This window comes from Protopterus annectens, chromosome 14.part0, assembly GCF_019279795.1.
Source record: "Protopterus annectens isolate FY-2018-M chromosome 14.part0, PAN1.0, whole genome shotgun sequence".
NCBI lineage: Eukaryota > Metazoa > Chordata > Ceratodontiformes > Protopteridae > Protopterus > Protopterus annectens.
In genome coordinates, this window is record NC_056748.1 from 603,619,114 (window position 1) to 603,631,643 (window position 12,530).

Below are 12,530 nucleotides of genomic sequence, written 5' to 3' on the forward strand. Positions count from 1 at the left end.
GGCAAAGTGCAATTCTCTATGACACACTAATTTCATTAAATACATTCTACACAACTGACATTCAATAAAGCTGGCTCTCTAAGGTTAAATCCAGCTACATCAGCTGTAGCGATACTCTCAGAAGCTTTACAAGGCACTACACCAGCAGTGGGATTCTCCAAAATGCAATTCACCACTTAAATTCCTTTTTTTCTATGCTAGAAATATAAAGAACATTAAAAATGTACATAACTGCAAAATACAACCTCAAAAACCCAAAAGGAAGATCCTCAAAACAGTTGCAAGGGCTAGTATAAACAGTAAGAAAACAGTAAACAGAATTGTACTCTCAGTTTACAAGCGAAAAACAGTTGTCTGACAGCTAGGTAATTACAAGCGATTGAGGTGTGCTTTTTAAGTGCCTTGTTCTGATAGTTATTTGACTATTCGCGTGCACTTACTTGTCTTTCTTTCTTTTAGAACTCTCTTCCTTATCTCTTTTTCTTTTCTTCCTTTTTGGAGTCCTACTACGATCTCTATGATGTCTAGAATGCTCAGTATCTCTGTAACTTCTAGAAGATTCACGGGATTCTACAGAAGCAGATCTCTTTGCTTCATGCTTTTGTCTGCAAATACCAAATTGAAATTTCTGTCACAGGAACACTTTGTTAAATTGATGCCTACAGTTTTGAAATTCATATTTAAAATTGTTTTTACTCTGCAACTTAATCAGAAGGTAGTATGTCAGCTATTACTGAAAACTTCAAGAGCCTCAAAATCAGTTGAAGGTGCAAAACAGAAAGTACAGTTGTACACTTACCATAAATGTAGATGTTAGAGTGTATTCACTGTTGCAGTCATCACATTTGGGTTATCTGCTTGCAGTAGCCCTCAGACGGCCTGATTATCAAAGTCTTGGGTCCTGCGTCGGTTGCTGTCTCATCTTCCATGACGTCATGTAGTCAGGGGTATAAAGCATGCAGCCAACACCATTTTATCACTCTTTCCTGCACTGTTGTCAGACTGCGCAAGAGTGGGTACCAGTGCTGGCGTGGCCAGTCTGGGGCAATAAGAATTGCCCTTGGTCTGTCCTGCTTTATTTTGAGTAGTACGTTTGAGAGGAGGGGCAAAGGGGGAAAGGCATAAATTGAGAGGTTTTCCCATTGAAAGGACAGGGCATCCACCTTCCAGGCCCTGCTGTGGGGGTTCCTGGTGCAGAATTTGCTCAACTGGTGGTTCTTGGGGGAGGCAAATAGGTCCACCTCCAGTGTCTCCCACCTCTGGATCAGAAGGTTGAAGGCGTTGGGCTCCAGTTTCCACTCGTGGGTCTAAGAGATTTCTGCTCAAGTCATCTGCCAGTGAATTTTGTTTGCCTGGCAGGAAGTGAGCTTGTAGATGTACTTGGTTGCTCAAAGTTGTGTTCCACAGGGCCATGGTTAACCTGCAGAGTGGGTAAGAATGGGTTCCCCCCTGCTTGTTTATGTTCCACATAACTGTGGTGCCTATTATAAGCAGCTGTCCTGGAAGGATTAGGTATTTGAAGGCGGTCAGAGCACTCTGTACAGCTAGCATCTCTTTTTGATTGATGTGCAGGAGAATCTGGGCTGGGCTCCAGTGGCCTTGAATGCATTTGCCTACCATGTGAGCCCCCCATTCATAGTCTGATGCATCTGTTTGTCAGGGTTTGGGCGGTGAGGGGTTGAGTGTAAAGCAGGCCCTTGTGGTTGCATGCTTCTGCCTACCAAAGGAACTCCCACCTGGTTATACAAGGTATGATTGGAATCACAGTTTCCAAGTCCTGAGAAAGTTTCCTCATATGCAGTCTTGCATATGGAATTAGCAGAATACATGAGGCCATGAACTCTAGGGTTGTAGTATTTTTCTTGCAGATAGCTGGGTTCTGGTGGTCATTTGTTTGAAGTAGTTTGTCAGATAGACCTGTTTTTCTGAAGTGAGAAATGCCATCTGGGAAGTTGTGTCCAAGCTTACTCCCAGGAATACAATCTTTTGACTGGGCACCAGTTGTGATTTCTTTTCACTGATGGTGTACCCCAAAGAAGTTGTTGTTGTGTCTTTCGGCTTTTCCTGGTTAGGGGTCGCCACAGCAGAACTCCGGTCCGCTAATGATTGGCAATAGATTTTTACATGCCGAGTTGCCGGCCCTGACGCACAACCTTCAACGAAGGTATACCCATTCACGCACGTCTCCACACAGAAGACGCTGTAGCTGAGAATCGAACAGGACAACGGTGTACCCCAAAGAAGTGAGAAGGCTTTTTACAAATGCTGAAGTAGCAATTCCTGACTGTCCGCCTGAATCAGGCAGTCGTCCAAGTATGGGAAAATTTGGATATTTCTATGCCTGCAGTATACAATGGCTGGAGCCAGGCACTTTGTGAATACTCTGGGTGCAGCAGATAAGCCAAAGGGAAGTGCAGAGAATTGATACTGCATAGAGCCTGCCTTGAAGTGTAGACATTTTCTGCATGACTCCCTTATGGGGATGTGCAGATAAGCTTCTTTTAAGTCTAGAGTCACTAACCATGCATCCCCTTGGCTACCATAGGGAGAACCTGTTGCAGGGCAAGCATCTTGAATTTTGGGACCACCAGAAAAGTGTTGAGGGTTGATAGATCTAGGATTGGGTGCCAAGAGCTCTCTTTGCTGGGCACCAGGAAAAATCTGGAGCAGGAAACCCTGCCCCCTTAGTTCTACTGGAACAGGTTGAATGGCCCTGATATTGAGCAGGGGAAAGTACTTGCTTTTGAGCTTCTGCCCACTGGCTTGGAGGTAGGTCTAGAAATCCGCTTGGGGTTGGCAGTGCATGGAAGTAAAATCTGTACCCCTGGGATACAATGTTTACGACCCATCTGTCCTGAGTAATAGACACCCAGTTTTTTACATGAAGAGCACACTTTCCTCCTAGGGGCACAAGTAATTGGGCAGGACAATTGACAAGCCATTGTGAACTTTTTCCATAAGGGGGCGGCTTACCACTCCCTGATTTAGAGGAGGGGGCAGTCCATTGTTTAGATCTCTGCATACCCTGAGACTGGGTGGCCTGTTTCCCCTGGGTTTGGTCTGAGAAGGCCTGGCAGGGGCTGGAAAGGACCAGTTTTTAGAAGGCCAATGCTTACTGAATCTAGGTGGTTGCACTTGTAAGAATTCTTTAACAGTTTGCATAGATTTTGCTTTTTCTTGCATCTTTTTAAGAACATCTTCTGCTTTGGTGCCAAATAAACAGTCCTTATTTAGAGGAGCATCTCGTAATTTGGATTTGACATGATCTGGCAAGGATTTTTCCTTCAGATTAGCATGCCTTCCCAGTAGAGAACCACTGAGTGCAGCCCTGCAAGATGCTTCTAGGGCATCAAGGCCACACTGCAAAGTATGCTTACTAACTTTGTTTGCAGAATGCATTAGCTCTTGTAAATCTTTATTTTCTGCACAATCTGGAAGTAACACCATATTTTGTTCAATTAGTTCCATAATACGCTGCTGCTACTTCAACATGTGAAACTGGCAATTCAAGGCCCTGATGGCAAGAGCTGCAGAGAATCCATGTCTGAAGGGATAGGATTTTTGGCTGTAGTAGCCTTAATACCTTTAGGTCCCTAGGAAATGGTCTCTGGATCCGCAGTTGGATTCCTGAAGAGAAATGTGTGGGAATTAGGTACTCTGTAGTACCTGTCAGGTTTCCTAGGGGCCGGGGGTAAAGTATCTGGAGTAAGACTAGATTCCATAAAGACATCATCTACACCATCCAGGACAGGGGGCATAGCTAGAGGCCTGTGCTGAGGCAACTCTAAAAATTATCTGAGTCTCTTTTTGGACTGAGGGTAGTCCTGGCATTCCCAGCGGAAATGTTCTCAAAGTATGCAAAGTTTCACCAAAAGAAAAATCCTCTGGAGGGGAGGCAGAGGGAATAGATTCCTCTGCATCTGAATCCTCATATGTTGATAAGGGCATGTCCTGATATTCAGAAGGGTCAGACTCATTGGACTCCTGGCCTAATTAGGGTAATAAGGTCTTCAGCCATTCTAAGCATTTGTTTTTGTGGCATGGGAGCTTGAGCATGCGCTTTGGTTGTCAGTTTTCTAGGCGTAGTGTGTACTCTGGGCCTTAGAAACTCGGAAGTTTTAGCTAAAAACGAAGTTGGTTTAATTAGAACATCGGTAGGTTGGAATACACCCTCAGAAGCCGGTGCCTGCAAAGCAGCTCCGGACCCATCCAAGGTAGCGACATCCGCAGGTTCCATAGTCGAAGAAATATCTCGCGGCATACCGGACTCCGAATGGGTCTCAGCAGAGGCCTGCGAATCTGCAGAAGCAGGTATCAGGGGCTGCAAATGCGCCCCACTGAGTACCGGCGGACTGGTGACTACCTTAACGGAAGTGTCGTCAGCAGTTTTGGACCTATGAGGTATGTCTTTATCTTGACTTTTTTTGGAAGATCAGTAGTCGGATGGCTTATTGAAGCCATTTTGGAATACAGAGAACCAGAGCAAAAAAATTTAGTGACAAAGATAGCCAGATGATGCATGGTTCGGGCGTTAAACAAGGCACAAAACTGACAGCGAGGGACGTCGTGGTCTGGACCTAAACAGGTGACGCAGTAGGAATGAAAATCTCTATGAGGTATTTGCTATCCACAGGCAAGACAATTGTACTTTTTCTGACATCGGTTAGAGCAAGAAAAAAGGATCCCCAACGGGGTACTCAGCTTTAGAAGACTTCAGGATTACAGACTCGAAAACTAAAATTTCAGGTAGCGGCTGACCGGCACTCGCGAACTGCTTCTGTTTTGGGCTCCCGCTCGGCAAGAAAAACTGGTGTAATGGCGTCGGCTACCTGTTTTATACCCCTGACGACCTGACGTCAGGGAAGAAGCGACAGCAACCGATGCAGAAATCCTAAGACTCTGGTATTCGGGCCGACTGAGGGCTACCTGCAGGCAGATAACCCAAGTGTGATGACTGCAACAGTGAAAGATGAAGAACATCTTAAGTTCAGCACTTTTGTCTATTACTTTGACGTCATCAGAACTGAACTAGAGGCAGCTGAGTTGCAATAAACAAAAAAGGCTACAACGTGCTAATAAATATTAAAAGTAAGCAATATACAGCATACAGTCAAAAAAGTCTTTAATACTACATTAGTTTAGAATGCACTTAACATTCATGTGACCATACACATCATGTGGTCAATTAGCACTCAATAAAAGAACAAAAATTAATTTTCTTATGTTAAAATACTTTATGTTGCATCTCTCAAACAAAATGTGATCATATTTAATATGTTACATTCCCAAACACCACTACTAGGATAAAATTAATGTAAAGGTAAAGTCACAATCTCCATAAGGAAGCATAACCTGGTAGATGGTTCAGCAAAATACTGCAGCTTTTACTTTACTACATTAATGCAATACTCATTACGGTATGGAGCGCAGAGACAAAGCACCATCAAACAATAAAAATGGGGCACTAACCCAGTCACTGCCCACAACATTTGTTTCACAAGACTGCTACACCAGTGGGGAGTGCAGAGATGGCCTTTAGTCAACAGGTACCCAAGGCAAAAGAGCTGCACAGCGCTCCTCACACCACCCGGTGACCCCATCCTTGTCTAACTATACCATCCATATTACTTTCTCTCTTCATTTTTCTCAAAGTATGTCTTACTCTTCAGTTTTTCCTGTATTCATTCAACACATTTTAAAGAAAAAACATTTATTTACTGCAAAAAAATAAATACTGGAAAAGTGCCCCTGCTAGAGTGGTGCCCTAGGCGGCCACCTAGTTGGCTTATGCTCAAGACCGGCTATAGGGGAGTGGAATTTTGTCCTTTCACCACTATTTTGCAATCTCAGAATACATATATATAATTAGCTGGGGGTGTCGATGTAGTTGTATTCCAGTTTAGTGAGTCTGTGATGTAGTGACATGTAATCATATATGACTACTGTCCATAAGAGTGAATGCTCATATGAATGAATTTTTTTTTGACTGATTTCTGGAGTGAATGTTCACTTTTAATTGTATTTCAACCTGCCAGCTACTTTCTGTGCAAGACTGCACTGCAACAGGTCTGGTAATTTGTCTTTATACCACTGTTTTATAATCTCAGAGTTTGTATGTATACGTAAGTAGCAGGGGGTGCAGGAAGACTTGCCCTCCGGCAAAAAAATATTTTTGCTTTTGCTTGCCTTTCGATAATTTTTAGATTCCGTCTAAAATTATAGCTCTCTTTTCATTTGGTATTTGTATCGATTGATACACGATGAGAATTATAGAACAGATATACAAAGACATGCACGCTCACACACAGCTAGATTTAAAAAAAAATAGCAGCAGTCATAATCATCTATGGCAATTTCATCAAAATTCTGTTTCACTGAGTTTACTCCCTCCACAGAAATGATGTGCTCTAGGGGCATTTTTACATTAGTTGAAATGGTGTACGAGGGGAAAATGCCCTACAATGCTAAGTCAATGTCCTCTCAAAAAGCAGGCAAGTACTATTTTTTGATGGGATTTGCAGATGGCAAACTTGATGAAATGGGAACTTGTATTTTATTTGGTGCGTAATATCATGGAAAAACTCAATATGCTCTAAACTACAAGACATTGGCACTATCCTTGCAAATAACTTATGTACCGATTTCAGTACCCTGGTAAGTACAGCCACTACTTCACTGTATGCAGAGGTGGACACTCCTCCAAACATGCAGCATAATCAGATCAAAGCTGCCCTAGGTAAAAATCAACAGAACACCAATTCCAACATTCTGCAGGAATAAAGCCCTATAGCCCAGAAGACCAGAGTTGGATTAGCAGCTAGGACACCTGATAGTTGAGGCAGGGAGGATGGACATGCCCATCTTGGAGAAGGATAGTAGTCCCAACCAGTTTGTGTGGCTACTCTGCTGACAGAGCCTTTGCTGAAGGGTGGAGGCATATCATCATGCATGCAGCCAGTGCAAAGAAGATGTGGGAGTTGTCTGCCCAAACCGGTGATGATAGCACTCATCGGCACATATATAGGAGCACACACAGATGGACAAATGCATATAGCCAGTCTTTAGGTTAGACCAATCATTAAAAAACACCCCTCCATATTCAGGATGTTGGTGAAGGGGCAAGCAGCCTCTATGTCTGCCTGCATGACAGCCCCCACCACACCAAACAGCTCTTCACAGTGGATCTGGGGAACAAATGGATGTCCCATAGGAGAGGCTTGTTAGGCTCCAGGAAGTGGGTGAAAATGCACTAAAAAAAAAAAAAGATTGATTTGTATTCTTCTAAAATCAGTTTAACTACCCTTGTGTGCATGCATTTTTTCCAGTTGCGGCAGATTTGTGGTGTTGAACTATGTCTTATCTTTTGACTACATACCCATGCAGCTCATATCTCTATAACAATTGTACTTCCATTGTTGTCTACACATTTCATGCAACAAGGTCTTAGCTAGAAAAAGGACAACAAGTTCAGTCTACTTAATTTAAAAAATAATGAAATAAATAAATGATAAAATTTCATCCTGACTTTTCAAACACACCTTTCCTGGAGTCTCATGCTTTTGCTCTTACTAGTCGCACCCCATCTCCAAGACTAACGGTGTGGACATCAAATGCCAGCTGCAGAGTTTTCAAGGCACAAAGTAAATGGAAGAAGGTTGCGATGTCTTTCTTATCACATACTAATGCACTAACACCTATGGGCAATCTAGAGCCCCCAGTCTACCTTCAGGCATGTATTTTGAATGTGGGAGAAAAGTGGAGCACCCAGATAAAACTCATGCAAATCCAGGGAGGACATGCTGACTCCACAGATAAGGTACCCCAGCAGTGAACCAAACTGGGGAAATCCCTTGCTGTGAGGTAAAGGCTTGCAATTGCATATTCTTTTAAAATAATTATTTTATGTCTGCAAACTGCGAATTCCAGTTTAAGCCTGCATGTCATCTCTTGAAGACTTATCAGGGTGACAGCCATTTCTTCATATCATGAATACAACAGCTGCCATTTTTTCAAGCTTGTAATAATCTATACCTCTGCATAACAAAATAAAATTTTACATTTGCTGTGCAAAATTATTTACTTACCAACTTATACTTGTTTACTGGGGTAGTGCACTGATCTCAATAGACCATTTTCAGGCACAGACTGGGTGAACAGGATCATATAAGAAACGGGCAAAACATATTTGCAGATACAATGACATGATAAACATATATTTACAAAATGATTATGTATTTAATAAGATTAAACGTTGTAACCCATAAGCAACATTCTTCCATACTTGAGGAACAAAAGTCATGTAAAAAATTAAAACTTAAAACAGAACTAAAAGTAATCAAAGTTAGAAGTGTGCTTTGGCTTTTAGTAAAAGGAATGCATTCCACTACTGAAACTATTAAACTTCAGGGGCAGTACCTTTGCCATGTTTCACACACAGAGCAGGACTTCATTATCATTATTCACATTATGAGTAGTGCCCAATTTTACTTCCAACATCTTCAACCACAAAATCACTACTGAAACAGCGATTCAGTGACTTGGGCTCCTTCAATTTATCACAGCTTCCCATTTTACTGACAATCCCCTTTGAAAATTGATACTGTTATCCATTTCCAGAAGTCAATAAAATTATTAATAAATAAATGCTCATGCTCCTTTGAAGCAAAAATTGATTTTACCTTATAGATACAGAAGATCTTGCTGAAATGGTAGAGCTCGCATCATCCTGCACATCCACACTACTGGCCTCACTTTCCTGCCAATATCTTGAAAGCTCTTCCATGTGCACATTAATTACATCTCGTATCACCTTGAAATTTCAAAATAAATACAGGTTTACCTACATAAAAATATAGTGAAAACCTATGCACATTCTAAATCTAATGAGAAAGTTATTGTATGTTGATCAGAAAAACATCTAAATAAATTTGAGCAGGAAAGAACAAATGTAAACAACAGTGATTCAGATTTTTATTTCATTTTTAATACGAGATAACTACTAAAAAATTCCAAAGATACATAATGCCTTTTTAGCTCACTCTGAAAGTTTCAAACACACAGACATATTTCAGCCAATTAGACCCTATTCAAGGTGATGGGGGAGAGACATTAGTCTAACAAGCAAGTGGCATTTAACTAAGTCCGGACAGAACACCACTCTCTCTCTCTCTCACACACACACACTCTCACACACACACACGCTCTCACTCACGCTCTCACTCACGCTCTCACTCACGCTCTCACTCTCTCACTCACACATTCAGTTGCGCACTCACACACTCTCGTGGGCTCTCACTCTCGCACGTGCACACACTCACATGCGTGCACTCATGCACACAATCTCACACACGCGCACACATCTCACACACGCGCACATACACACTCACACACACACACACACACACACACACACACACACACACACACACACACACACACTGTGTACTGTCAACTTAACATAATAGCATGGTCTTTGGGAAGAAGCTAAGATTCTGCCAAACCCAACACAGTCAGCGGAGGGCATACAAACTCTTGTGTTCATAAAACTCAAAGCATAAATACTTCATACATGGAACATGAGAGGGTCTGATGTGAACTATCTTGTACTGTAGATTTTGGGAACGACTTTCATTAGTAATGAAGCCATGAGTCACATATCAAGTTCCTTAATCTTACAGCACAAGACACATCACAAAAACCTGACCCAAACATATGACATCTACCTACTTCTTTAATGTATTTTACATCAGAGTAGTGTTACCTCTCAATCTCAGATGGCTATCTTAATTGCCGATGTTTATACTACAGAGGACAAGTATTTGATGAAGTTTTGATGAATGGTATGTCTTGTCGGTGGGCTTTCTCATGCGCTTCTGAGGAAATTATAAGTTTGCAGTACTAGTTTATTTTTTTCTTTAGTTTATTAATGTATCAAGACTTATGTTAGTAATTAATTTTACAGCATTGTTTTACTTTTAAATAATATCTGGCCAATTTTGTTGGTAATGATACTTTTACCAGGACACTGCTTCATTTTTTTTTTTACTTTTTCCATTCTAGTAAGAATGTTATTTCAGAGAGAGAGAGAGAGAGAGAGACGGAGAGGGAGAGAGAGAGAGAGACATTTTATCTGCAGTACCTATAGTCATGTATTTTGTTACAATATAGTGAATGGAAAATGCAGTCTGCATTTCATGTTTTATTAGTTTCTTTAATTACTTTGTCAAAAAATGTAGGATTTGGTTTAGATGAGCTGTTACAGGTCGACCAGAGTATTTTGCGCCATGTCTGCATCTAAGCTCTGCATGACCAGTGTGCAAACTTTTACTTTAGTTTTTGGCTAGCAGCATAAAAATGTTGGGGAAGGGGTAGAGGAGTTTTAGCTTTGATTATATGCCAAGGGTGTAAAACCACCGTAAATATTTTGGGGTATTTTTAATGTGCTAGACTTGTATATTAAATACATGCGCATCAGATACATATTTCAAATACACTCTTTTTACCTGCAATACAATTAAAAGCCTATTCATCCACAGCACTTATGGCAAATCTCTTTCCATCAAATCCCCATTCAAACACAATCGTCAAAATCTCAGCCAAAATATTTTAATGAATATGCAGGAAGGAAAGTGCACTCGATCATTATAGAAATCAATTAAAATTCTCCAACCAGTTTAACTTTGGCAACAATGTGTTCATTTAGAAGAGGTAGATTCCCTACAATATATACTATATATTATATACATGCATATGCATGTTATATACTTGTATATGTACACTCACATGTACTTCTATAGGCATGTGTCCACGCATATATGTACACACGTGTATTTATACACGCATACGCATGCATACAAAAATGTGCACATATACACATATGCACATGGATCCCGATGAGGTCATAGTGCTAGCCCTCTCAGTAGGGTAAACTAGACCTATCCCCATCAAGTCTTCAGCTCACCCAGAGCAAAGTGTAGTTATTCCTTGGCCAGCTAAGAGATGGCTATATGATGTATAAGAGAGGCGTAGTATTTCTGCGTCGGTTGCTGTCACTCCAGGACTGACATCAGGTCATCATTAGTATAAAATAAGGCAGCAGATGCCATTACATCAGTTTTTCTTGTCCTGTTAGGAGCCCCAAAGAGGGAGCTAGGTTATGGTGGAAGAACACCACCAGTAGAAAATAAATACCAAAAATTCCTTGTAAGGAGAGAGAGAGAGAGAGAGAGAAGGGGGATGGAGGGAGGGAGGGAAACCAGAACTGCAACAGTAAATACACTCTAACATCTACATTTATGGTAAGTGTACACAACTGTACTATGTCCTTCGTGTTTCACTGTTGCAGTCATCACATTTGGGTTGATTCTAAAAGTTGAAGAAAAGGGTGGAGGCAGTCAAGACGACTAGGGGCTGGCTAGGATGCCCTGCAAGACTGCGGTGGCAAAGCATGCCCTGGATTTGGAGAAGATAGGCAGGTGGTAATGCTTGGTGAATGTGTGAACTGATGTCTATGTTGCAGCCTCCAGGATGTCCCTGGTGGGGACCCCTCTGAGGAAAGCTGCAGAGGTAGAGGTTGCTCTGGTAGAATGTGTCCTGACCCCTTTAGGGGGAGGTTTCCTGTGTTGCCTGTAAGAAATGGATGCAGTGTGCTTTCCATTTGGAAATGGTTTGTTTCAATATGGCTTTGCCCTCTGCTCCTGCAGCAAAGCTGACTAACAATTGATCAGTCTTTCTAAATGATTTAGTCCTGTCTAGATAGAATCTGAGCTGTGTACATCCTAGAGTGCAGTATCCTTTCCCCCTTGTTTTGTGGGTTAGGGAAAAAGGTGGGCAAATGAATGGACTGGTTGAGAGCCACACTGGAAACCACGTTTGGCATGAAGATGGGTTAGTCCTGAGGGAGACCCTGTCAGCATTGAAAATGATGAACGGCTCTACAGCCATTAGTGCTTGTACCTCGGACACTCTTCTACGGCACTCTTCCATGAGATAAACTTTAACTTTGCTGAAGTTGCTGGTTCAAAGGGGGCAGGGTGAGCTTTTCCAAAACAAAGTTTAGGTCACAAGCTGGGGTAGGTGCTCTTCTGGGTGACCTCAAGTTGTTAGCCCCTCTTAGGAACTGTTTGATGAGAGGTTGTGAGAAAAGAGGTGGCTCTGTGCTGAAATGAGCAGAGATAGCTGAGGCATGAATTTTAATAGAAGAAAATTGTAGACCCCTGTGTAGTAGGTCAGCAAGGTAATCCAGGATGAGAGGTAGGAGGGCTGTGCCGTCCCCTGGCTCCCTTAGCCTGGATCCAGGTGCAAAACCTTTTCCATTTGTCAGCATAAGAATTTCTAGGGCTAGGGCGTCTGGCCTCACGTATAACATCTAGAACCGGTTTGCCGAGATTGGCAGCTTGTGCAGTGGTCAGGGAATAAGCCAGGCTGCCAGACTGAGGGTCTACAATTGGGGATGCATGAATTCTCCTTCCCTCTGGGTCAGGAGTGTTGGGATCAGAGGGAGATGCCATGGTGGCAGAGGTGACAGGCTG

At 42.1% G+C, this 12,530-nt stretch overlaps 1 protein-coding gene across 1 annotated transcript in view; it reads right to left on the minus strand.

Annotated features, from left to right (window-relative positions):
* Positions 1 to 413: 413 nt before the first annotated feature.
* Positions 414 to 12,530, minus strand: part of SNRNP48 (small nuclear ribonucleoprotein U11/U12 subunit 48) — a 693,998-nt gene continuing 681,881 nt past the window's right edge. The window contains exons 7-8 of the mRNA XM_044056352.1: positions 8,679 to 8,809; positions 414 to 605 (exon numbers count right to left, since the gene is read on the minus strand). Coding sequence (XP_043912287.1) covers positions 437 to 605; positions 8,679 to 8,809 — 300 coding nt within the window. The 3' untranslated portion in view covers positions 414 to 436. The remainder of the gene's footprint in view (positions 606 to 8,678; positions 8,810 to 12,530) is intronic.